General features: G+C 41.6%; 1 protein-coding gene, 1 long non-coding RNA gene and 1 other non-coding gene across 3 annotated transcripts in view; 1 reads left to right on the top strand and 2 right to left on the bottom strand.

Moving 5' to 3' along the window:
- Positions 1–4314: 4314 nt before the first annotated feature.
- Positions 4315–25967, bottom strand: LOC130859637 (uncharacterized). The gene is made up of 3 exons (XR_009055234.1): positions 25794–25967; positions 7204–7306; positions 4315–4905 (listed from the first exon to the last, which is right to left on the bottom strand). It is a non-coding gene; the product is annotated as an uncharacterized LOC130859637 (long non-coding RNA).
- LOC130859710 (small nucleolar RNA Z195/SNORD33/SNORD32 family) lies at positions 19852–19935 on the bottom strand. The gene has a single exon (XR_009055268.1). It is a non-coding gene; the product is annotated as a small nucleolar RNA Z195/SNORD33/SNORD32 family (small nucleolar RNA).
- Positions 25961–27312, top strand: part of ACTR3 (actin related protein 3) — a 62238-nt gene continuing 60886 nt past the window's right edge. The window contains exon 1 of the mRNA XM_057747219.1: positions 25961–26320. Coding sequence (XP_057603202.1) covers positions 26277–26320 — 44 coding nt within the window. The 5' untranslated portion in view covers positions 25961–26276. The remainder of the gene's footprint in view (positions 26321–27312) is intronic.

Raw genomic sequence — 27312 nt, 5'->3', positions numbered from 1 at the left:
CAATGGTACTGAAGGTAAGAATGCCCCGCTGCTACATCCCAGCCCTATCCTATCCTTTGCCTTCCACCCAAACCCTACTAGACCCACTCTTGAGAGGCAACCAAGTTTAACTTTTCAACAGCTACAGTTTTTTTTAATTCTTTTGGGTGGTTACTTCCTTATCTCTCATATAATAGTCATATCGCCACTTCTTTGTTTATCAAACAGACAGACTTTATCTGTGGACTTCCTTCCCATTCTGATATATGAGTACTTAGTGCACTTACACCCTCCCCCCCCAGTATGAATATCTCACTATTTTTAATTCCTCTATTGTAATTTTAGGTAATGCACTTTAGTTCCTCTTTGTAATTTTCTTACTATATGTACTTTTGTTTCCTGTTCCATTAACGATGACCTGTATCTCTCAACTCCCCACTTTGTATAGTTCCCCTCTCCTTCCACTTCCAAAAGTCTCTCACTGCTGTTTTCTGTAAGATTTCAATGAAAAACTTCAAAGGACCAGCATAATGGAATAAGAAGTTCAGGGAACTCCCTGGTGATCCAGTGGTTAAGACTCGGTGCTTCCACTGCAGTGGGCCCCAGTTCAATGCTTGGTTGGGGAACTAAGATTTAAGATTCCATAAGCCATGTGGCCAAAAAAAAAAACAGGAAGAATTAAAAAAAAAAAAAGTTCAAACGACATTAAAAAAATTGTGAAATAGTTCGTGCACATAGACTATAATAGAGACTAATATAGAAACACCATTCAGCTTTATCAAATCTGAACAATATATTTGCTCCCCTTGAAAACAAACATTGCCAACCCATTAGGGGCCTCTGTACTAAGGAACAAACATTGCCAACCCATTAAGGGCCTCTGTACTAAGGACTGACTCTGTTTCTCTTTGCAGTGTTTATCATTACATCGAAACCTCTCTCAATTCAGTGTTTACCATTCTAATAAATAATTTTATATTTATGATGCATACTTTGGCATCCATACATATGTATACAGTACAAATATATTTACATATATTCATATATATTATATATCCATCTATTATATATTAATGATGACAGTTGTAAAGTAAAAAAGCTGCTGGGAATTGGGAAGCACTAGTGTTCTGAAATTCTCAGATTTTGGGGTAACTCACTGCAAAGCAAGCAAAAAGTTCCAGAAGCATGACTCACAAGGCACACAGTATACCATAAAAGGGTAAAAAATAATAGCTTCATGGCTTAAGAGGAATGATGGGACACATCAAAGAGAGAATCAGGAAGGTGATTTTAAATTTTGTACCAAGACTGGGCCATCCATGCAAGGAAATGAAGCACTGACCTTCAAGAGGACGTTCCCCAGCAGAGTCTCCTCGCTACACCCCTGGGGTGGGTGGAAGGAGAGGAACAGGGAATGGGAGGCAAGGCTGATCTTTCAGGTGTTTAACAGTACAGCTCACAAAGATAAAAATTAAGGAGGAAGGGGCGGGAATCTGCGCACGGACCCATTTTCAGCTTCTGTGGAAAAAAATCACCATTTATAGCTAGAATATACTATAACAGAAGGAGCACAGATAGCGTCTAGCAGGTAAGTACTTGAACACGTCAGAAAAGCAGAAGCAAGAGTCACAAAAGAAAGCACAAAGCTCAATGGCATGAAGACATAAATGTACAGATGTTCATTTTTCTTTATAGCTAAACAGACTTTATTTTTTTAATTGGGGTATAGTTGCTTCACAATGTTGTGTCAGTCTCTGCTGTACAGTGAAGTGAACCAGGCATATGCATACATATATCCCCTCCGTTTTGGATTTCCTTCCCATTTATGTCACCACAGAGCACTGAGTAGTTCTCTGTGCTATACAGCAGGTTCTCATTAGCTATCTATTTTATACACAGTAGTGTATATATGTCAATCCCAATCTCCCAGTTCATCCCTTGGTGTCCATACATTTGTTCTCTATGTCTGTGTCTAAATAGACTTTAAATTTTTACAAGCAATTTTTAAAAGTCACCCATAATTCCCCTACTACTGTATGGTAATTTTTGTCTCTTCATATTCCTTCCCAATCTTATCAGCTCCCCCTACTCATACACACACAGTATGTATACAATGTTTGCCTCATTTTAATCATAGTATAACACATAATTCAATATGCCACTTTTAAAATTTAATGTTTTCATCAACACACTATCAGTCAGACTTACATCCTCAGTGCCTGCATCTGGTGCCTACTGTTTCCATTTGCCTGCTATTATAAATACTCTCTGACAAGCACAGTGGGTATTCTCAGCATAAACAGGGGGAGAGGATGCTAAGAAAAGTTAGAAAATGAACATTTTTTTAAAGAAAAATGGTAAATGTGGAAGATTTATAAGTTACCTTTAGGAGCCAGTTGATTCAGCAGAATTGGGTCCCTGTTCTTGTACATTAATTACGTATGTTTCAGCAGGTATGCAGTTTTGCTTACAGAGGATTTTTTTTTAACTTTATTTATTTAAATTAATTTTTTTGGCTGCCTTGGGTCTTTGTTGCTGCGCACGGACTTTCTCTAGTTGTGGAGAGCAGGGGCTACTCTTCGTGGCGGTGCTCGGGCTTGTCATTGTGGTGGCTTCTCTTGTTGCAAAGCACAGGCTCCAGGTGTGAGGGCTTCAGTAGTTGCAGCACGTGGGCTCAGTAGGTGTGGCTCGCAGGCTCTAGAGCACAGGCTCAGTAGTTGTGGTACACGGGCTTAGCTGCTCCATGGCATGTGGGATCTTTCCAAGCCAGGGCTCAAACCTGTGTCCCCTGCATTGGCAGGTGGATTCTTAACCACTGCACCACTAGGGAAGCCCATGATTTTTAATTTTTTAAAATTTGAAGACATTTACAAATGCAGAAAAAACCATAGATGATAGTAAAAACTACTCAGGTATCCAGAATTAATCAATATTCATCATATATATTTTTTAAATACAGGAGTATTCCTAAAAAGTTAAAGTCTCTTTTAGACTCTTGTGCAGTCACATGGGTAGCCTCTTAATGACTGCACGGAACAGTAAGGCAACTTAGTCCCAAACTAGTTCACATAAATGGTGATAAAGGACTGAGAGATGGGTGTGAGCTATGCAGACAGAATTTACTCTTTAATGGGTGGCTGTTTCTGACATAATTACAATAAGACTCTGTGTTTGTATAATGCATTATAGTTTGCAAAGTGCTTTTGTGGCGTACATAATAGAGGGATGTGAGGTAAGCTTCGACCAAGGCTGCCTCACTCCCCAAGAATGGATATCAAATGATGAAGCAGCAGTAGCTAGGGAGGGCGCTTACAGGAATTGCACAGGAAATAGAGTTTTGGGTTCAGTTAAGGAATCTTTACCAGGTTACATTACTTCAAGCTCTCTTCCAATGAAAACGTGGGCAGGACAAATCCCTCCTCCTTGGATCAGTGTGACTCAGAGACAGCTCAAGGACAGACAGCTGTAGACAGGTTGAAACTGAAAGCTTCAGCAAATATTCTATTAACAGAAATGCTCTTTTTTTAAAAAATATTTATATATTTATTTGGTTGCACAGGGTCTTAGTTGCAGCAGGCGGGCTCCTTAGTTGGCACTCGGGTTCCTTAGTTGTGAAATGTAAACTTTTAGTTGCAGCATGCATGTGGGATCTAGTTCCCTGACCAGGGATCAAACCCGGGCCCCCTCCATTGGGAGTCTGGCGTCTTATCCACTGCGCCACCAGGGAAGCCCCAGAAAATACTCCTAAGGGCAATCAAGAGAGGCTTGCAGGGCATAGAGCATCTCCTCACAATAAAGATGGCAACTCACTCCAAAGTACAAACCTGTTTGGAAGATGCAGAATTGCACGGAGCTTTGAAAGTAACAACTGGGACTGCAAACCAAGACCACACAATACTGGGCCTCTGCAGATATTTCTTGTAAGGGATCCTGGGGCATGTTGCTGGGTTACAGGCTGCAGGATGCTGGCAAACTATACAGCAAGCATGGTGAAGAAAATATGGACCAGAAAATAAAGATGGAAGTCTTCAAAACGAAAAAAAAAAGGTATTTGTGGGATTATGTCAGGAGAGGTATATATATATATATGATGCATACTGAACCTAGTTTCAGCTTATTTAGAAGAAATCATCATTAATATCTACTATGTAGAAGAAGCATATTTTAATGCTTGAACATATGTGAGAAAGGCAGGACCAAGGATCACTAAAGAAAGCAAAGTATTTATAATATATTCATGTACATACATATATACACATAGACATGCACTCATGTATGTATATATGCATCCACACACATATATATGGAAAACAGAAATTTATAAATAAATTGAAAAGACCATTATGAAAAAAAGATGAACCAGAAATGTCAACAAATTCTGTAATTTATTTCATTTTCACAAAATAACTGCTAGCTAGAACCAACCTGGAGACTCCAATTAGCATCAGTGTTACCCCTTGTGTGAAGCCTTCTCTTAGCTCCTTTTCCTCCCAGTAGAGCTGACGACTTCTCCTCTATGACTCCAAAGCACTTTTCATTTTGAGCCTTTCTTTGCGTCAGTCGCAATCATGACAGGTTGCATCATAGGTCTCATTTGTTCTCCCAAGTAGGCTTTGAAGGCTCGGATAAGGACTGTGTTCTACTCACCTTTATACCCTGGCATCCAATGCAGTATTTGGCCAATGTATGTACTCTATGCATGCCTGTTGAACCTGAGCCACTGTCTGTCACAGAGTGATCATTTGTCTTACGGTAGCAAATTCTTCTGACCTTCCAGTCCAGTTCTCACAGCTTGGCTCTCTCCTTTAGGCAGAGAATCAACATCTATCAAAGTAGTTTGCAGAGGGCTTCTGTTTGCTTTCTTCCATAGGGGAATAAAGGCCAGGGATTTTCCCCAGAGGCTAAGGCACTAGTTCTTCATATATTCTGTTAAAAGGGGGGAAAAAAAAGACTATTGGAGATCTAACACTCAGTGCTGAGTGGAAAAGCAGGGAACTTGACCCAGACAGAGGTACAGGTCTAGGAGCCCCTCAGGGATGAGGTTTAGGGAAGGAGAAAGGAGTTATATCTTTTAAAGCAAAAGCACTCAAACTGTTTCTGTCCTACATCAGGAAAGCAAAATGTCTTGACTAATGTTGGTTGGCTGGTGATATCTGCACTCGCTGTTGTATAATTATGGGGCTGGTTGGACTGGTCTGCTTTGGGATTATGGTATGCATTTGAGCCATTTTGGGATTATGGTACATTACGTACCTCATGACCTGCCTGATGGGGACTATGGCATCCACTGGGGTGTCAGCAGATGCCCTGGTTTCAGCAGGCTTGGTGGACTGGTCAGAGTTTAGCAATGCACGCGATTACCCTGGGGTTTGCGGGTAGCCTTACCATCTCTACTTCTGTCAAGAAGATCAAACCCCAGCCCTTGTCATGTAAATTATGGGTGACTCCACTTTTCAACAGTCTTCCTTCTCTGAAGTAAGGAGTAGAATGAACATTCATTCAATGCCTACTGTATGGCAGGAACTCTACTGCACTTAGAAACTTTACAAATGACATGAAGAAGACATCACCACGTTAAAGAGGATGCCATGCAGCTATTAAGTGGTAAATCCAGCGTTCAAAGCCTGGTCTAGTCTGGCTCTGAAACTTTGGTTGATAGCCTCTGATGTCCTTCAACAGCATCAACAGGCCACAGTGGCTCTCTCACTAACAGTGAATGAACTGGGCAGTTGGCTATGACATGGAGCCCCAGAGATCTACCCCAACCCGGACTTTAGTTCCTAGGTCTTAGAGGCCTTGTGTTACTTTGCTAAGTGAAAGACTAGAAATTTGGACAGTTGAGAGAACTGACCAGCAGCACAAAATGCTCTCTAGTTAGAAGGAAAGAGGAAACAAAAACTAAAACTAAGTGAAAATAGTGAAAGCCTGAGAGTATTTAGGGTATAAGAATCTAATTAACCATGTCTAATGTTTTTCTGGTTTTTATGGTAGAAAAAGCAGTATGTAAAAACATATGATATAGAAAATGCCCTTCATGATACAATTCACTAAAATTCAAATGAGACAATGCATCTGAAGGTGCTTTAAAAGCATAAAGTGCTATACAACTCTGAGGGATTATTTGTACAAGGAAGAAACTTTCTTTTAGAGGAGAAACTTGAAACATTGATGTTTTTGCCTCTCCTCTAAGAACCAGAGCAGTTTTGAGAGTTGCTCTTTGTTGAAGAAACAACTCATGCTTATTTTCTCAGTTTGGCAGGATCAGGTAGAGAACAAAATTAGACTTCAGGAGGGGACTCTTTGTGAGCCTCCACAATTGTATTCTGAACTGTGGCCAAGAAGGTTGGTTAGCACTTTTCAGAGTATTTTTAGAAAAAAATACATAGTGTGATAAAGCAGTATAATCTATAATAAATTAAACATTAATGGTACGCCTAGAGACTTTGTACAGTGAAATATTTTTACTTAAAAAAATCAATTTTTACTTTACGCTTTGTAAATATTCAATCTGCTTTCATTCTAGTTCTTTCTGCCCTGTCAGTCCTGTCCCTGACCCCTCCCCTTCAATCTCTGGTTTCTTTCTTCTCTAGCCTTATGTCTCTCATCGTCCTTAGGAGAAATGTGATTTTACTATTCCTTTCTCCTAGAACTTTGCCTTTAGATTCTTTGAAGTGTCTGATCAAACACTTTCCCTCTGAGTCTGAGAGCACACTGTGCCTTCTTCCTTTTATTCTCCCTTTCTCCTTGTTCTCTATCCCGGTCCCTACCACCTTAGAACTTCAAGTTCCCACTACAATTTCAAATATAGAATATTTTGCTGTTCCTCCTACGAGGGAGCTTAAAATGCCTCTAATTACACCATTTCCCGTCTCTCTTCTCCTTTGCAATTTAGATGCAGCACAGCAGAACAGTCGGCCTGACTCTCCTCTCTGATCTGTCATGTCATTTTGAAGGATTTCTGTCTTATGTGAGTCTTGCCTCAATAAGGGCCCAGCAGCCCATTAGTGTCTAAAAGAACTACTTCCCAGGCAAAGCCAAAGGGCCACAGAGCTGCAGGCACAAGAGGCTTTGCTGTTTAGCAGGTGCAAGGTTGCTATTCAACTCTTGGTCGAAAAATAAATTTCAGTCTTATTTACCTAAATAATTTCCTTCTACTTATAAGACTGCAGGTTCTTATTTCAATCTGGATGTGCCCAGAAGTGAAAAGTAACATAACAGCTTAACTGTTTCCATCGGTCCAAAGTAGTCTTCTTCGAAGAGAATGGGGTCTGTGCAACTGTACTGGATAGTTCTTGGACATCCTCACATTTGAGAACTACCTGAGAAGCTGTGGTGGGAAAAGAACAACAAATGTATGTGGTAGGACAGTATTGTGAACATTAACTGACGTTCCCCTCTTTCCCATCTGTTCTTTCCTGTTATCTCTACCCCTCCCCACACCCTCACCCATCAGGCTACTCATTATTTTGCCTCTATTGCCTTAAGAAAAGGATGAAAGGAAATGGAGAGTGGATTCCTGATATTTTTGCATTTCAAAATAGACTTCAAAATCATAAGGAGGGAAGAGTTTAAGAGAAGAGTCTACCGAAGGCAAAAGATTAAGCTTCTGAAATATCAAAGGACTAGAGACTTGAAGTGTGTCAGAGTCAGACTTTTCCGTTTCCTGAGACTAGGAAAGATCTGGATCCAGGGGAGGCAGTGAGGAACGTAGTGGTGAGTAGACTTAAAGGTTTCAGAGAAAGTGGTCTGTGAGGTATACATCCTGCCAGAGAGCAGAGAGGGATGTGATCCCCACAAGCTGAGGTAAAGGTAGTGAGATCCCAGAGTGCCCATCCCCTGCCAGCAAGGAAGGAATGACTGGGGAGAACTGGGGCAGCTGGGCCTGAGGCACCTCCCGGGCACAATTCTAAGAAAGTGGAGAGAAAAGAACATCTTCCTTCTCCCTGTGTGTGTGCCTGTCTCTGTATCCAGATTTCCCCTTTTCATTTTTAAAAAATATTTATTTATTTGGCTGCATTGGGTCTTTTTTATAATTATTATTTTTATTGGCATATGGTTGCTTTACAATGTTGTGTTAGCCTCCACTGCACAACAAAATGAATCAGCCACACACATACAGGAAATCCCTTTTGGATTTCCCTCCCATTTAGGTTATGACAATGCATTAGGTAGTTCCTTGTGCTATACACTATGTTCCCATCAGTTGCCTATTTTATACATAGCATCAATAATGTATATGTGTCAATTCTAGTCTCCCAATTTCTTCCACCCCAGCCCTTTCCCCTTGGTATCCATACATTTTTCTCTATGTCTGTGTTTCTATTTTTGCTTTGCAAATAAGATCATCTATACCATTTTTTTAGATTCCACATATATGCATTATTATACAATATTTGTTTTTGTGTGAGGTCTTAGCTGCTGTGTGTGGGCTCTTTAGTTGTGGCATGTGGGATCTAGTTCCCTGACCAGAGATTGAACCTGGGCCCCATGCACTGGGAGCGTGGAGTCCTAGCCACCGGGCTACCAGGGGAGTCCTCAGATTTCCCCTTTTAATAAGAATACCAATCATTAGTGCCCATCCTGATGGTCTCATTTTAATTTGATTACCTCTGTAAAGAATTTATTCTCCAAATACAGTTACATTCTGAGGTACTGTGGGTTAGGACACCAACATATCTTTTTGAGAAGGACACAATTCAACCCATAACAGACTACACAGATTAGCTCACTATCTCTTGCTGAACTCATCTTTCCACTCCCACTGACCCACTTCTTCCCACCAAAGCCTTCTGGAAGAATCTGTGGTTAGGAAAACATCTGGTAATCTCAGTTACACTGGGGTATAATTGGCCAAAATTGTCTTTATAAAGGACCATTGTCCAAAGTCATATAAAGAAACAAAAAGAAATCAATAAAGTTTAATATGTTGTCTCTCCTAGAAATATCTACATTTTAATAAAGGAATTTTACTCATTTCTCTACAACACAACATACAACATACATGTTACATACCATAACATAAACCATAGCTACACTTGGGATAATGAGTAAAAACGTGCTAAGCAAGACTTGATTTTTATTACAATTAACATAAAAACTGTATTTTCCATTAATGGCAAAACAGGGTTGAATTCCATGTTGTTGATACAATGATATGCACTCATAATTCCTGACTAAAGATTATTGTAAATTTCTTATTTAACACTAATAAGATATATAAACACTCCTAAAGGAACTGCAAACTTGGTAGCTACTGCTATTTCATCAGTGGTACAAAGGCTATGAAATTAGCAAGATATTTGAGCTGCTTAAACCAACAATGGCTTTAAATCCATGCCTTCCAAAATTTCACTTAGGAGCCATGTGGGCTATGATTGCACAGCTATCATATTTAAAAAGTATTTAAATCAAATTGACATTAGGAATTAAAAAGACAGGAAAACTTGATTTTATGTGTTATACTCTAATATACAGTCAATTCTCATTATTCATGGTAAAGTCTATAAAGTTGCTATGAACACTGAATTAGCAAATACTGAACCACTGCTCCTATGGGAAATACAGGGGTAGGTTCCTGTGAGCCTCTGGTCACAGAATTTTTGTCAGATGAATGTATAATCTTGTTTTATGTGTGTTTCTGTTTAAAGACACATTATTCAATGTATATTGTTGATTAACATTGAACTCACAGCCAACAACACTATAATTTGGGCCTGAAAGAAGCTTATCTAACACTGTATTTCCTCCATTAGGCAGATCACAGCTGTCTTATGCTTAGGAGTGGGAGACAGGACTTCAGCACTATTCTTGGGGGCCATTTTAAATAGCAAAATCCTCAAAAAAGCACAGAAATGTGAAAAACACAGCACTGAATAGACCACAAAAAGGACACTAGTTTATAGTATGAGATCTGAAACAAGGCCAAGTGTCACCTTGTTTGACCCCACCTGGGAACATGTATTATCAGCAACTCCAAATTTTGCCCCTCTGCTCATCTCTGGGAATGGTGGTGAAAATGCCATGGATATTGATTTTGGGGTTGTAGGTAAATTTGCAGCAGGTAGGAGAATTCACAAATACAATGCCATGAATGATGAGGTACTTTGACCTGGCTTCCACTGCCTATAAACCAAATAAATAAATAAGGTCTTATTTGCTTAACAAAATAGGTTATTTCATTTAAAGTTAATGTTTGTAATGTGAGGCCTTATAGAGTGCTAAGTATAATTAATGTCCAAGCCTCGCTACTAATTGTGAGAGTGACCCTGGGCAAAGAGGCTGCGTTTCTGTGGGCCTCAGCTTCTTATTCATAAACTGATGGTCTTGGACTACAAATACATATGTATATATATCTGTGTATATATATATATTCATATTCATATACAGATATTTTAAAGCTATTTTTAGAACTCGCACAGAACAAAACATATTTAAATGTACTTAACATTATGAAAATATGTAAGAAAGTGTTCTGGACAGATGGAGGACAGTGATGTTACAGGAGATGTTCTTTTTGCCTTTAAAAAAAATAAATTTGTTTATTTATTTATTGGCTGTGTTGGGTCTTCATTGCTGTGCACAGGCTTCCTCTAGCTGCGGTGAGTGGGGGGCTACTCTTCGTCATGGTGTGTGGGCTTCTCAGAACGGTGGCTTCTCTTGTTGCAGAGCACAGGCTCTAGGCATGTGGGCTTCAGTAGTTGTGGCATGTGGGCTCAGTAGTTGAGGCTTGCAGGCTCTAGAGCCCAGGCTCAGTGGTTGTGGCGCATGGGCTTAGTTGCTCTGGGAATGTGGGATCTTCCCGGACCAGGGATTGAACCTGTGTCCCCTGCGTTGGCAGGCAGATTTTTTTTTTTTTTAATTTTTTAAAAAAATTTATTTATTTATTTTATTGGCTGTGTTGGGTCTTTGTTACTGTACTCAGGCTTTCTTTAGTTGCAGTGAGTGGGGGCTACTCTTCGTTGTGGTGTGCAGGCGGCTCATTGCCATGGCTTCTCTTGTTGTGGAGCACAGGCTCTAGGTGCGTGGGCTTCAGTAGTTGCAGCACATGGGCTCAATAGCTGTGGCTCACGGGCTCTAAAGCACAGGCTCAATAGTTGTGGTGCATGGGCTTAGCTACTTTGTGGCATGTGGGATCTTCCTGGAGCAGGGATTGAATCCGTGTTCCCTGCATCGGCAGGCGGATTCTTAACCACTGTGCCACCAGGGAAGTCCCATGCCTTTTGGTTTTTGAACCATGAAAACATATTAGCTATTTAAAAAATTAAATACTAAAACGAAGACGAAGACAGAGAATAAGAATTAAACTTTTAGAATAAGAAGAAAGAAGGAGAAAAAAAAGAAGGAAGGAGGGAGGGAAGGAGAAAAGAGAACTCCTGATAAGCATTTCATGTTCTATATGGCAAGGGGCAGATATTCTAAATTCAGATTATACAATGACCACTAGGCCACAGGGTTTTGTTTATATGTCTTTTAATAAATCATGTGCTTATTAGGCACTTACTGAACACTAGGGACAGTGCTAGAATATTATTCTATTCAATTTTTTTCCTTATGTCTGTGAAGTAGGTGTTAAGTTGAATCATACAAATTCAACGATTTTTGACCTACAAAAATGTCAGTTTCGTACGTTCAACCTAATGTTAACATCCCCATTTTAATGATGAGGAACCCAAGGTTCACAAACACCGAGTAACTGCCCAGTGACACACACAGCTTGCAAGAGGGACTCCTGACCTGAACCCAGATCTCCTGCTTCCACTGAGCAGCAGGTATACATTTCAGGCCATAAAAGTAAATGTACAAGAAATGTTTAACTTTCTTTACATATGTGTGACCTTAAATGCCCCCAGGTGGTAGAGATTTGACTGTGAAGACGACGACAGAGATCTGGGTGATGCTTCTGCAAGCCAAGGAACACTGAAGATTGCTAGCATGTCACCAGAAACTAGGAGAGAGGCCTGGAATAGATCCTTTCTTCACAGCCCTCAGAAGGAAGCAACCCTGCCAATACCTTGATCTCAGGCTTCTGGTTGCCAGACTGTGAGACAATATATCTCTGTTGTTTGTGATCCTCTGTTACAGCGGTGCCAGGAATCTAACATACGGCCCATCACTGGTTGAAGAATAAAACTAGCCCCTTTGTAGCTTCCAGCTCTGCTCCATTTCAACAAAACCAGAGAATAATTTACTTAGAAGCTAGACATAATGAACTGAATCCTACCCAAGGTCATGAAACCACAGCATCAACCTTTCCCAGAGCACAAAACTCTGATTTTGAAACCTACCTCAAAGGATGGGTCACTTCTAGGCCATCTGGGCCACTGACAACTGTCCTGGACTCTTTCTTCCATGCAATAAGCATGACTGCTTTTGTGTCAAGGAAAGATTAAATTAATGCAGGGAGAGAGAGAGTTTCTGGGGGGAGAGCAGCAGAAGTCTCCATTGTAATTTAACACTAACAGTGCTAAATGTATTTTGTTACCTACGGTGGGTGCTGATTACATCTTTCTTTCTTCTGTGCAGGCAAATCTGCTTGGAATTATTTTGGACTCAGCGTGGGCATGGTTCTTTGTTCACTCTGTTCTATTCCCCATGGTTTCCCTATTGATGGGAAATTACTAATGAATGAAGATAAGAACTAAATGAAAGTCCCTTTTAAAAAAATTAAATGACCTTGTTTCCACTGCATTATATATTTCCAACAGCATGTTCATTAGCTATTTTATACCTCTGCTGGATATTCTGGGATGTGAACCTCAGAATACCAACATAAGCTCTTCTGTGAAGATGATGATCATTTGGTTCTTTGCCTAACATTTCGCCAAGTACTGTCTCTGGAGACCAGTCAGAGACCAGAGCCCAAGTTAGGTAGTTTAGTTGAGGGAATTTAATACAGGGAACTGGTTACAAAGATGTTGGATGGGCTAGAAAGCCAAAGTGGGGAGCCCCGGTGAGAAGCAATAGCAGGAAACCTCTACCCTCCACCCCTAGGGTTGGAGAGACCAACAGAGGGCCTAGGTTAACAGAGGCCTGGAACCACTGTCCCCAGATGGACGTAGAATGAGAATCACAAAGGAGAAGCAGTCACTGTGGGAGAAGCTCCCTGAATCAGAGGGAAATAACTTGGCTTCTCTTCTTCTTCTGCCCGTGTTTTAATTTTTATCTTTCTATCTTTCATTGCCCTAATTCCTTTTTGGCATGGGCAAGTGAGTCTAGGAAGTGGGAGTTGGCAGGAATCAGCTTCCTTCCACAAAGAATAAGAGAACAGCAAGGAATGAATGGATTTGAGACCAAGCAGGCAAATGACCAGCACATTAAGTCCTTAGTGCAGTATGTTATGTTTGGCTTTGGGTAGCAAATGGTCAAAGCAGGTCAGAGAAGCCAAAACCAGAGACTGGGCAAAGCCAGTGAGGTATGATGGATATTACATACAGAATATAGGGTCATAAACAGGAGTTGAGTCAATAGAGGGGACTAGCATGTACACATCATAAATTATAAGTAAAGACATATAAAACAGTCTCCTAGAGATCAAAGGCAACAGAGAATCATAGATTTTCATGATAATTAGGCCATATCATGGGGATAGAACTTAAACACACACAGGGTAGTAACAAAGAGTCAAATAGGTTTAGAGAGGTGCAGTTCATTATTTGTATGTAGGAATCCATTCCAAAACCAGTTTGAAAGGTAGACATTAGAATCCAAAACAGACTTTTCTGTTTGTTAACATCTATTATTTTACATTTTCTGGTTATCCGAAGTTAATTCCCACATCCGCTGGGAAACTGCACTTTGAAATCACTGATATTAGCTTGGCTAAATGCAATTTTGGAAGGGATGGATTTAAAGCCATTCTTGGTTTGAGCTTGCCACTGAGCTTTCTTGTGAGAGTAAATTAGAAAGAAAAGTTGTAAATATTTGAGTTTTCTGTTGATTTCAAACTCTGTAAGTAGGATGTTCCTGTTAGGTATTCAGAAGTCACTTATCTGCAGTGAGGAAGGCAAAGATAATGGGGAATAAACAAGAAAGGATCACCCAATTAATGAACAGAATGAAGGCTTGTACGTAAAGCATAATGTAGCCGTCAGGTTCATCTTACATTTTCTGTCCTTATATTATTCGTTTATCTTTCATGGGCTTGAGTAAAGCTCTTCTTATCTATTCTATACTGCATTGTATGAGAAAAAAATAGATGCTTTAAAGTGATCATACTATCCTACTTAAAAACAACCTCTCTGGATCCACAAATGCTTATTTGGATGACTGAAATGAAGATTGTTCCTTGTCTTTAATTAATTAGATTGAATGTTTTTAAAAAACATGTTTTTTTTTTTATTAACCAAGCTCTTTTTGGTGGAATCTAAATTAATATCCATACTAGATGCCTGGTTCAGTAATTACACAGGCACCTGGTAGTAATTAATGTTTGGAAGAAAGCAGTGTATTTTGCATACTCTTGTCATAAAAATATGCATTTTGGAAAGCAATAAAGGAAGCATGTAGAATTTCAAAAATACTAGTTTATATAATCTCTCACACACACACAAGTGAGGCCCAAAGCCTATGTAGATATAATGAGGCTATTGCAGCTTTAATTCTCTAGATAATTCAAAAATTCATTCACTCAGAAATGGAGGCATCAAATATGTGCAGGCACAAAACTAGGCTCTGAGAACAAGTAGATACATATAATTCCTAGCTTCAGGAAGTTTATAAGCTAGAGAGAAAGTCTAAGAGGCTACTACAGAAGCTATGAGAGGTGACTATTGGCAGGGACCACAGGTGGCACAAAGAAGGGATGTGTCTCTAAGGCAAGGAGTCACCCATAAGTTTTCAACTTCAAGTTTGCAAATCTGAGGCTCTGGATCTTGGATACCACAGTTCCAAGCCTTGGCCTCCTGCCCATGGCAAGCTCCAGCCTGGTCTCCACCTTCAGCTAACATCACACTGCTGTACATACAGCCACGCCTCCTGCTTACCTCTCACTCCCAGTTCTCAAGGGCACCCTTTACAAACTTAATTCCACCCCCTGCCTCCCACACACACTTCACTTCCCACATCAAACAGATCGTCTAGTGCTGCCGATTACATTTCTCAGAAGTATCTCTGAGCATCTGCCTCTGCTACAGTGCAAGTACCTGCCATTTCTTAATTTGTTCTATTACAACGGTCTCCTATCCGGTCTCTCCATCTCCTGTTTTGATCTGCTCTACTGCAACTTTCCACTGGCAAAGTGCTATCTTTGTAAAACATGTTATTCTCTTTCCTAGTACCCTCTGATAGATCCCCACCTCCACATACAGTGGCTCTGAGTTGGAGGTGCCCCATTATCACATTAGGGAACTATTTTTTCAACAGATTCCTCTTGAATCAAAATTTCCAAAAGTGGGGGCCTGGGCAATCTATGTTTTTAACAAGCTCTTCAGATGGCTCTTTACTGTCAGCCTGGTTTTAGTCAGAGGACCAGGGTTTTGGAACTGCAAGATGAAGTCCAAACTTAGCACACAAAATCATTCACATTGACTCTTCCCTGGTACACACCCCATACCACGGCCACGGTTATAATATATCTCTGAAACTCTCAGGGTTCCTCTAAGCCTCTGTGTCACTGCACACGCTGATCTCTCCAGAATTGCCTTTTACTCCTTTTCTACCCTGGAAAGCATTCCTTAAACATTCTTCTTTAAAGCTTTCCCTGATCTCTCAGCTGAGTGAGCTAAGTGTCCTGCTCTGCTTTTAAAAGCCCTGTGCAAATCCCTGCTGTTTGCCTTACTGTACTTTGACTTCTTCAAGGGGTGGGACTGCAAATTACTCATCTCTTTAATCTTAGTGTCCAGCCTTGTTCCTGGATTCGTAACTGGCACATAACATAAATAAATGAACCCCTGGATAAATGAATGAGCAGAGTTCTAGTTACACTACAGTAGAAATTGGCTGTGTGTAGACCCTTATTCTTTCTGAACTAAATAATTATATATCTTCCAACAGAATACTATTAAGTGAAGCTAACAGAGGTTCATCAGCATTTGAGATTAAATGGAAACCAAAATAAATGCTACTGCAAAAATATAATGATTGCTTTCCTGGTGCAGGATTAAGGGAATCATTAAACATTTAGATTAATGTATTGTTTGGCACATGTCCAATGTTTTTATTTTTTATTTGCCTTTGTGTTCATTTAAGGGCTGGCAATATAAACACACACATGCAATGAATCTTTTTTTTTTTTGCAAAGTCAAAAATATTTTTCAGTGTATTTCTATTTTTCCTGCTTTTAATGTTGGTAATATTTTTGTTTCAAAGAACATATCATGAATCCCCAAACACTAAGCAAGAAATTAACACTTAGTTGTATCACTTTACAACTCAATGTAAATGCAAATGGAATTTTTAATAGACTTCATTTGTTTTTGCTTGTCTTACATTCATTACCTCTCTTTGGAAAATAAACACTTCCCCCCCACCCCGTGACTACTCCTCCTCCACTTTCTGTCCATGTGGTTCTTTTCTGTGGCACTGGTTGGAGAAGTGGGGCATGTGACCCAACCTTGGCCAACAGGAATCACAGTGAAGTGCTCAGGTAAGACACCTGATCAAATGCAGCCAATGAGAGTCCCAGTTCCTTTGTCAGGACCATTGGGAAAGATGTACTCTCTGCACTGTGATAGATAAACTGTTAGCATATAAACCATTTTTGCCACAGTGTGAGTAAAGGTGCCTAAGAATGAAGCCAACACAGTGACAAGCAAAGCCAAAAGAGAAAGAGAGGCAAATTCTGATGACATTTTTGAACCTTTGCATCCAGCTATGACTGAACCCAGTTCACCCCTTGGGATTTATACTTATTGAGCTCCACTCCACTCTAAAGAAAAAAATTCATTTTTATTCTTAAGCTGGTTTGAGTTTGCTTTCTCTCATTTAGTACAGACATTATGTCTGATTTTATAGCGTCACTGAATTGTTATATTACACAGGAATTGTGTGGATTTTCAATGAAGCTCTTCTCTTCTAAAAATCTCTAGAGATATATTTAAGTAGAAGTAACTTACTAGTTTGTTGTGAGAGCCTAAATAAGTGATTTAATTCATCCCAGTTTCCTCATTTGCTAGACTGGGGAGTTACAGTAAGTCCCTTCTGCAAAATTATTATTCTATGGAAAAAAACAGTGACACAATGTTAGGACAATGACTGCTATTTAAGGATCATAATTCCCCGACCATAAATGCTGTCATGGCATACAGTAAGTGTCAGGGGCTGGGGATAGGAGGTAGGGTGGAGAAAGCAGGAGGAGAAAGTTTGATAAACTTCATTTTAGATAACCCCCAAACAGCCACCTAATTTATTACTTATCATATTATCATCATTAGCTTCTTCTGCATTGGGAGATGAGTTCCGGAAATGTGAGAACTGTCACAGGTTGTCAAATTTATCAAAGGTTGAAAATAGATGTGTCAGAAAAAAATATATTCATAATTCAGTTTATTCTCATCAAACTGGAACCAAATACACAGTTTTAGAGTGAGACGAGAAGCCTAAACATTCTTCAGATGTGTGTTTTGAAGACGTGCCTGAGACAGAAGTAGAAAAAAGCAATGACTATTTAAAAATCTGGGTTGCTCTAAAACCAGAATTAGTTTTAATAAAAACCAACATGATATGTTAAACTAAATGTAATCACACACTGGATCACAGTGAAACTTCAAAGAACTCAGAATGCATTTCTTCTTATCTTTTACTTAAAAAATAATCACGGTTCCATTTCTTGAAACATTTTTTTTCCTCCATTTTTCTTCTCCAGCTGGTGCATATGTTTATATGATTTCCTGTTCATTGACACCTAACAAAAGTCACTGCTACCTACAATGTGTTTGTGTTTTCTTTCTCAAATTTTTATTTTCTAGTTTTAGGTGTTAATACTTAATGACCTGCTTCTAAGACACACTGAATTTGCTCAGACTGAATCATCCTAAAAGTTTTCTATGACTATGTTGTGACATTTGCATTGGATTTCCAGTCTAGGTAACTTCTCAGCAATTTTCCTCCTACCTTATTAGACAATATTTTTTATTACAAAATTAATGTATATTCATTGTTAACGAGACAAAAATACAGAGTTATAATGTTGTAAAGTTGTAATGAAAAAGTTAATCTCCTTCCTTCAATCTCATCTCTCTTAGGTCTCCACTGTTTCCTGTGCAACCTTCCATATAGTTTCTATGTTTATACCACATATAAACGTATACATATACAGGGCCCACCCTTACTCCTACTTTTTTCCCGTAGTTTTCCAAATATCAGATCACACTACAAATCAAAGGTCATGCAAACTGACGACCCACAGTCAGGGAAGATATTTTGTTGGCAAAACACTAGGGAAATTTAACATGAATGATCTGGACTCACATGCCTACACAGTAAAACATTATTGATGCTGCACAGGCTTTCCAATTTAACATGGTCCTTTCCATTCCCTATTATTCATACCTCCACTAATCCACCTTTTTATATTACCGGCCTATTACCTATAAGCATATGAGTTTACACCCTCCTGATATTACTTAGCAACTTACTTTTTGCATTTAACATCATGTCATGGTATTATCAGTTAGAATCAACTTCAGCTGCATATAACCGAAAATGCCAAATGACAGTGGCTTAAACCCCAAGGGTTTCTTTTTCTCACATGGAAAATAAGTCTGGAAGTGTGTGGTCCACAGCTTATATGGCACTTCAGAGTCACAAGGCACCTGAGCTCCTCCTATTTTTCCCCTCCACCTTCCTTGGGATGTGGATTCTAGTCTCAAGGTCAGTTAATCATCTCTAATGGCTGAGGAGCTCTAGTCACTTGATCTGGGTTTCCAACAGTAAAAAAAGTGGAGGGCAAAAAACAAAATGGTCAGCATTGGGACTTCCCTGACGGCACAGTGGTTGGGAGTTCGCCTGCCGGTGCAGGGGACGCAGGATTGATCCCCAGTCCGGGGGGATCCCATATGCCGCAAAGCAACTAAGCCTGTGTGCCGCAACTACTGAGCCTGCATTCGAGAGCCCTCGAGCCACAACTACTGAGCCCACATGCCACAACTGATGAAGCCCAAGCACCTAGAGCCCATGCTCCACAACAAAAGTCACTGCAATGAGAAGCCCACACACTGCAACAAAGAGTAGCCCCCACTCGCCACAACTAGAGAAGGCCCGTGCACAGCAACGAAGACCCAACATAGCCAAAAAATAAATAAAAAAATAAATTTATAAAAAAAAATGGTCAGCCTTTCCTGAGTCAGCCTCCTTTAAAGATATTTCCTAGAAGTCCTACTCAAATACTTCCACTTAGATCTCACTGGCCATAGCTTTATCACACAGCCACACCTAGCTTCATGTGAGGCAGAGAAATGTTGCCCTTTGGCTGGGCACATAGGCACCAGGGTAAAATCCAAGTACTGTTATTAAGGAGAAGATACAAATATCAATCTCTGCACCATATCCCTGCAGGTTAACACAGACATATGGAAGAGCCTGCAAGGGTCCCTCAAGATCCAGACTCCTCTTCTTCTAAGTTAAAAGAAACCTCAGATTTAATCTCATCACAGAGGCACTTGAAATGAAGCCTAGATTTCTGAATCAACTTTTTAAACAATTCTTCATGATCACAATCTTCTCTCTCTCCAACATCGGTGCTTTTATTTTTTTAGGATTCATCAAATGGGACTCCTAAGACTGGCGTAAACCAAGTTTGTTTTAATAGATACTGACAGTTGTAGGAGGTTGTGGCAATTCATTCTCAGGAACAGTGTTCAGTGCACATCCGTTCTCCTAGACACTTTTCAGCATTGGATATTTTTTCTCCTTTTATTTATTTATTTATTTTTCTGGCAGGTCTTAGAGCAGTGCGCGAGGTTGATCTCACGGTCGTGAGACTCAAATGAACGATGGTGATTTTCGCTCATCACTGACCTCTCCTTTTAAATGTTGTGAATCGTGGGTAAAAAATGATATCTGTCATTGTTTAATTTGTGGTTCCCTTACTACCAGCAATGAAAAGCCTAATTTCCTTATATTAATTGCCCATTTAAATTTCTTCTGCAGGGAGTTTGTGTTAATACCCTTTGCCAATATTTCTCCTGGATTATTTGCCTTTTTCTTATCATTTCAACTACTAGAGATGTTAACCTTTGTCATATGTGATGCAAATATTTTCTTCTAATCAATAATTTCTAAAACAATCTCTGGCCATTGGAAATTTGTTTATGTAACCAAATCTTTCCATGAATGGTGATGGGTTTGTACTTTTACTTAAGAAAGTCTCTCCTGCCTTGAGATAATACAAATATTTTCCTAAATTTCCTTTTAATTTTCTAATATACTTATAGTTTTGTTTTTATTACTCAACTCATTCAGTCAACTCTTTGTTGACCACTTATTATGCACCAGATCCTCTTCAAATTCTAGTGGGGATGTTTTCTAGTTGGGAAAGATGGATAATAATGCAATGAACCGATAAAAAAGCAAGGCATTTCAGCAGAAAATTAAAACATGGTGACATGGTAGGGTGAGGCAGCCTATTTCAGATTGAGCGGTCAGGAAAAGCTTGTCTGAGGTGGTGGGATTTAAACTGATTCAGGAATAACTACTGACTTGGGGAGAAGTCCCGGGAGAGATGCAGGTGGGAATGGCCTTGGGGTATGTGAAGAGCAGTAAGGCTGATGTGGCTAGTGCCTCAGGCTGAGGAGACACGCTGGAGATGGAGGCAGGTACTGGAACACCGCGGGCTTAGCAGGCCAATGAGTATAGATTTTTTTCTACATTGAGGATTTGTAGTCCATCTAGACTTTGTTTTTATATGTGGTATGTGTGTGTGGAGTCTAACATTTATTTTCTTTCAAATTGAGAGTTATATTTTAAATAAACTATTCATCATTTGTAGCTGGTGGGGGCAGGGACGAGGGTGATATCCCACAGAATCTCACTTCATTTCAAACACTGTACAGATATCATCACTATATGAAATATATGTTCAATTGAAGTTAAACATAGAATGAGTATATGTTTTTTGTTTTTATTGTTGGTGTTTTTTTTTTTTTTTTTTTTGGCTGCACTGCCTGGCATGTGGGATCTTAGTTCCCTGACCAGGGATCCAACCTGTGCCCCATACAGTGGAAGCATAGAGTCTTAATCACCGGACCACCAGGGAAGTCCCCATGAGTGTAACATTTTTATACCACGGATGTGACCATTCAGTAAAATCTTTCTAGAACTACTTTTTGGAAACATGGTCAGAAGCAGTTTTTAAGTCATCTCAAAAATCAGTTTTAGTATTTTATAGTCACACAAAAGTTTGATCAAAAACCATAGCCCTGGGACTTCCCTGGTGGCACAGTGATCACAGGTTCGATCCTGGTCTGGGAAGATCCCACACACTGTGGAGCAACTAAGCCCGAGAGCCACAACTACTGAGCCCATGTGCCACAACTACTGAAGCCCGCATGCCTAGAGCCCATGCTCTGCAACAAGAGAAGCTACCGCAATGTGAAGCCCCAGCACTGGTATGAAGAGTAGCCCCTTCTTGCCACAACTAGAGGAAGCCCAAGTGCAGCAACGAAGATGCAATGCCAAAGAAAACAAAAACAAACAAACAAAAAAACACAAGAAAACTGAACTATGAACACTGAAAAACCATGCAAAGTGTGCACTGCTAAAATCATCTCAATTCAATAAAATGTTAAAAATAAAAAACCCCAAACCAAAAAAACCCCAAAACCATAGCCCTAGTTGACTGGCCATTTTATGCACTGGACTTGTCTGAAAAAATAATTTTTTGGCCAATTCTAAAAATCAAATCTACCCATAAAGGGCCAAGATTTGTCACCAAAGAAGATATTTAGAGGAATGTGCAACAGGCTCTGAAGGCAAGTCTACAGGAAACCTTCTAAAAATATTTTGCACGATGGTAGCGTTAAAAGAGTAAGCACACAGGCCCCGAAGATAAATTCTGTGAAAAGGAGGACAAACTTTTGGATGTTTAGGTCTGTATAAGTACTTAGTAAAAGAGTCATTACTTCATAATTCAACCATATTCCTTTTGATCTGTTCATAAAACCATTTTATAATATGTAATATGCTTTTTAAAAATCCAAGCTTTACAACAACCCTGTGGGTTAGGTATTCCTGCTATTTTTACAGATGAAGAAACAGATTAATTTAAAAAGCTCATACTCAACTCCAGTCTCTTGATTCCAAGTTCAGTGCTCTCTCTACATACTAAGTTATTTAAGATCACACAACTTGAGAAAGGAGAAGCCACAATTCACAGCCATCATCCCCTATGACTACTAGGCAGCATGGACATCTTGACCATTTATCTATCTGCTTTAATTGATGCTCTCTGTAGATGTGATTGGTCTGCAAATAGTCACCTGTGCAGCAAGTACTTAAGGTGATTTTTTAAAAAAATAATAATGTTTCCCACTTTAAAATAATGGAGATTGAGTGACATGTGAATTTCTTGGACACTTTAAGATTCAGAGACATTTGCTAAATTGGCCTTAAAGTACAGGAATGACCTAGGAAATCTCATGGTAACTGGTAACCAGTATATCAGTCAAAATTAAACAATCCTTGTGGCATTATAACTAAAGAGCCCTGAAAAGGGGTAAGAGCTGGATTTTGGTCTGGACTCCATCCCTAGATTCTCTAAGATACTGGGAAAGTCAAACTCTCTGGGCTTCTGTATCACTTAGGGTTCTTAAATTTGATGCAAGTAATGGAAACTGATTGCTGCTAACTTAGGCAAAAGGGGATTTATTATAAGGATGTTGCAAGATGTACAAATGCTTGAGAGGCTGGGAACTGGGCTTGGAAATGGACAAGAACCAAGCACCTTGTTGACCTGAACTAAAAGGAAAATCAGGGTGCTATTAGGGAGTAATGGATTTAGGGCAGTCAAACAAACCCCACCCATCCATCACTGCTTTCCTTTCCACAACTAACAAGATCATCTTCCAAAACGGCTTCTAGCTCTGACATCCTCTGCTTCACTGTATTTGGAGAAGGGTGAGCAGGAAGGGGGGTGTATATGCAAACAGGGCTGTCAGAAATGCTTTGGCCGGATGTGCCTCCGAAGGCCCTGCACAGCGGAGGAAGGCTGAGCCACCGCAGCGGTACAGAGGCTGACCAATGTGGCACGTAGGAAGCAGGAAGTAGAAGGGGTCTTGAGCAAGCAAAGCGTTTGGGGAGACAAGTTAAGAGGAACCTCCACAAATGACACTTCTCACAAGCGTTGGAAGCTTCGAAATGCTTCTAACAGTCACAGCCTTATAGATAAAGGACAGTCTTGACTATGTGAAAGAGACTGTGGCAGGTTTCCTCATGCCTGTGAAGTGAGATACAGCACCAAGTACCAACATGAACTTCATATTTGAATGTAATACGCAAGTAGACATTAAACAGCTCCTGAAATCAAACGCTGAAAACTAGCAGTCCACAGGTCAGATATAGCCTTCAAAGAATTAGTTATGAACAGATAAAAACATAGATTTCTTACTTTTCTTGAAAAAAGGGAGGCTTTGGCAACACTGGGCCCACATTCCTACATGGCAACAGTCTTCTACTGTCTTCTGCGGGCTCTTCACATGGCCATACCCTCCTCATTGCCCTTTTCATTTACAAGGTTGCCTGCCTGGGCCATGGGAGCATTCTACTTTCTGAACACTGATCTAACTACTTTCATAACAACCCACCCACGGCCCTCATTTGGGCAGCCATTTTGAGGATCTACCACTGTGGGTTTCCCTGAGCAAGGGAACTTCCCTGAGTTCAAGTTCCTAACCTCTGTCCTTGGGACTACCTAGGTAAGATTCCTTTAGTCCTGACTTACTATGTGCAATGCTGGAAACAACTATTTGCTCTATCCCAACCAAGCCACATGTCTCTCTTCTGTCAGAGCCAATCTTTAGGCATCTGCTCTCCCAAATGACCTTCGACACCTGATGGTAGAAAAGGGAGCAGTGAATTCCCATACAGCATCTTCTACATGTAGGGAAAAACAAAATGAAACGAAACAACGCATCTGAACGAAAAACCACTTCTGTTTGACTTCTTGGAAGACAATCTCTGAGGACAGCCTTCCCTGAAGAGTATTTATTTATTTGTTTATTTATTTTCTATGAGTAGCTGTGGATGTGCTGGGCACCAATTGATGGTAATAACTGGTCTTTAGTAAGTCTCCTTTGCATATATCCACTCCCATCTGGATGCTACACCTCACATGTTTCTATCCCTGAACGCCAGCACCATGTATGATATATGACCATGCACTTCACTCTTTACTTTGTGGGATCCATTCCCTACAAAGCAGCCAGAACATTTCCTTGCTTAAGTCTCTTTGATGGCTTCCAAGCTACTTTTAGGCTAAATTTTAGGATGCTTAGAGAAGTCTACAAATCCTTGCATCATTGGATTCTTCCTTACCTCTGAGGCTTCATCTCCCATTCTGTCTTCCCTGGCTCACTTCACGCTGACCACTTACATCTTCCTTCAACTTGTGGAAGAAGTCAAGCTCTTTGTCACCTCAGGGCCTTGACTCTTGCTGTTCCTACTTCCTGGAGGGCTCCCCTTCTTCCTCATCCCATCTCCTATTATTCTTCAGCCCTCAGCTTTTAAATGCTCCTTCTGCAGAGAAGCGTCCTCAAACTTCTACCTCCCTCTGATTCTTCCACTTTTCCTCCCCATTTCCTCCCCTGCTTTCTGATTTCTGTTGCTCTTAACACAAACTGTAAACTCTACAGCACAGAGACCTTATCTATTTTGTGCCTACTGAATACTCAGTGTCAGCATAGTCCCTGTCGTAATAGAGTGGGTGTGCAATCCTTATCTGCAAATGAATGAAAAACCCGGGACTGGTTTACCAACACACTGTGTGATCTTCTGGAGTAAAACGACATCCTATTTCTATTTCAGTCACATATAAGCACATCCACATGGTTTTATCAGAAGATAAGCCTGGTGGAGAAAAAACCTATTAACTTTATAGTTTTCCCCGATTGGGGTGGGGGGAGTGTCTCAGGCCATCACCTGCGAACTGGGTAGACATATAAATTGCCAGACCCCATCCCAGGCCACCTCATCAGAGAACTGAGGGGGTGTGGCCCAGGATTCTGTGCTTTAACAAGCCTTCCACGTTACTCTGATGCACACTTTGAGAAGTCTGAAAACCACTGTTCTAGGCTTCCCAGTTTTTAACTTTTTTTTTAAATTAAAATGTTTGGTCCTTAATCCTTAGTTTCATCCTGTAAGTAGAACAGCAGAATCTTAAACTACTCCAGGGGGAAATCTTTGTCATCATCCAAAGCCGTCAAAGGCTTATACGTGTAGAGCGCATTACGTGGAACACATTCCCGGGAGGCTTGCCTTCCTCGTGGGCACAGGCCTGCCCTCAGGAGGGCCTACAATCTAAACCGTGTTGTAACACATGTAACGTGAGACGGTGTAACAACGCACAAGGGTAACTAAAACAAACCGCACAAAGGCAGAGGAGCCGCAGCGCAAGCCTTTGTTCATCCCTCCCCCGACTGCTCACCCTCGGTCTGATATCGCTCTTTTCTACCCAGAAAAGCAGCCACTCAAGTTATAAAAATGGATGTATGCCGCTGACAACGTTTTCAATTAGGCCGTTTTCCCCGGGGCAGCGGAGACGATATCGTGGCTGCGGTATGTAGCCTCACCCCTCCCTCAACCTAGCACAGAAGTAATTGAAACTATAAGCCCCTTCTAGCTTCAGAAGGAGAACTGGAGGCTCGGGCGGACTGCCCAGCCCCTACCTGGAGGAACACCCGAAGTGGACCTCCTCACCGTCGGGATGGGAGCAGCGGCCGGCGGCGCACCTCACTGCGCATGCTCTGTCGCCCCGCCCGCTCGGAGCCGGAAGGGGGAGCGCTCGCAGCCTGGGCCTGGCCTGGCCGGGGCGTCGGCACCGGCGGCCATCTTGGCTTCTCGGGGAAAGGCGGCGTGAGGGGAAGAAGTTGTAGGGTGGGGGCAGGAGTGAGGAGGAGGGGAGAGAGAGAGGGGGAGGAGGCCGCGGCGGGGTAGGGCGGGGACTGCCTGCCTGCCCGGGTTGCGGAAGTGGTAGCCGCTGACCGAGCCTGCTGCTGTCTCGCTACTGCTTTGGCTTCCCGGCTCCCCCCAGGACGGAGAGGGCGGCCCGGCCGTGGATGGTCAGATAGCTTCTACCTCCCGCCGCCCATCCCTGGCCCCAACCAGCACGGAGCAGACGGCGGCAGCGGCAGCAGCAGGCGAGGAGGAAGATGGCGGGACGGTTGCCGGCCTGTGTGGTGGACTGTGGCACGGGGTAAGGGGGCTGATGGGCGGGGGTGGGGAAACTGAGGCGGAGGGAGGAAAATGGCGGGGCCGGGAGGAGGCTGGGAGATGAATGGTACGGCGAGTTGCCGCCGCCGGCTGTGTCAACCCCGGCCCCGCCGGGTGGTGAGGGGTGGGGCCCGGAGCCAAGGGCCTCCCTCGTTCCCCTGCGCTTCACCCTCTGGGAGCCGGGCGGGGGCGCCGGCCCGAGAACCACCCCCCCCACCCCAGCGGCTTCTTCCGCGAGACCCCTCCCGGCCCTTCCCCCACCTCAGTGGGCAGCGCCGCCCGAGGAGCTGCGGGGACGGTCCCCTCCCTGGGGCCCGCGGTCGCGTGGAGGTGGTCGCGGAGCCCGGCGCGCCCGGCCCTCCTTTCCCCCCGTGCCCCCTCCTGCCCGTGGGTTTGGGGACGGAGGGGACTCGAGCGCGGCGACTGGCCTGGCAGAGGAGCGAGAAAAGAGAAGCGCTCCTTGTAGGTTTTGCAAGATTGCTGTGACAACACTCTGCCCGGGGTGTGGGTGGGGAAAGGGAAGAATCGGGCTGGGAAAATGGGAACCTAGATCGGGGCTTTCATTTGACCACCCACCTCCTCTGCCTTTTCGAGTCCCGGGCTTTTCCGTCTCCCACTAGGTTCCTACCGGTCAACCAAGTCACATTTTAATTTGAGAGAAAGATGTCATGTGTTACTTCTCTTGCCTCAAAAAAGTCCCCCAGTGAGCAAGCGCGCTGCAACTTCCTTAGTTTTGTCAAAGCCGCTTCCTGCTTTCAGTCTTTTATACCCTTATAAGGTAGTTTTTCGTTTCCAACCTGAACACATCTTATTAGAACTTTCAAACTTAAGCAGTTTTCAGATGGGCTGAGTTACTGGTGCTGGGTATCAATTTATGTGAACTTAAAAAATAGATTTGTGTTCCACGGAGGGGGAGGAAAGGAAGCATCCAGGAAAATTAAGTTGCATATGTTCATTCTGTGACGGTATCTTAAG

This window comes from Hippopotamus amphibius, chromosome 8, assembly GCF_030028045.1.
Source record: "Hippopotamus amphibius kiboko isolate mHipAmp2 chromosome 8, mHipAmp2.hap2, whole genome shotgun sequence".
In the NCBI taxonomy this organism is placed as follows: Eukaryota; Metazoa; Chordata; class Mammalia; order Artiodactyla; family Hippopotamidae; genus Hippopotamus; species Hippopotamus amphibius.
The sequence above is the reverse complement of the archived record's forward strand: the minus strand, read 5'-3'. Positions and strand labels throughout refer to the sequence as shown.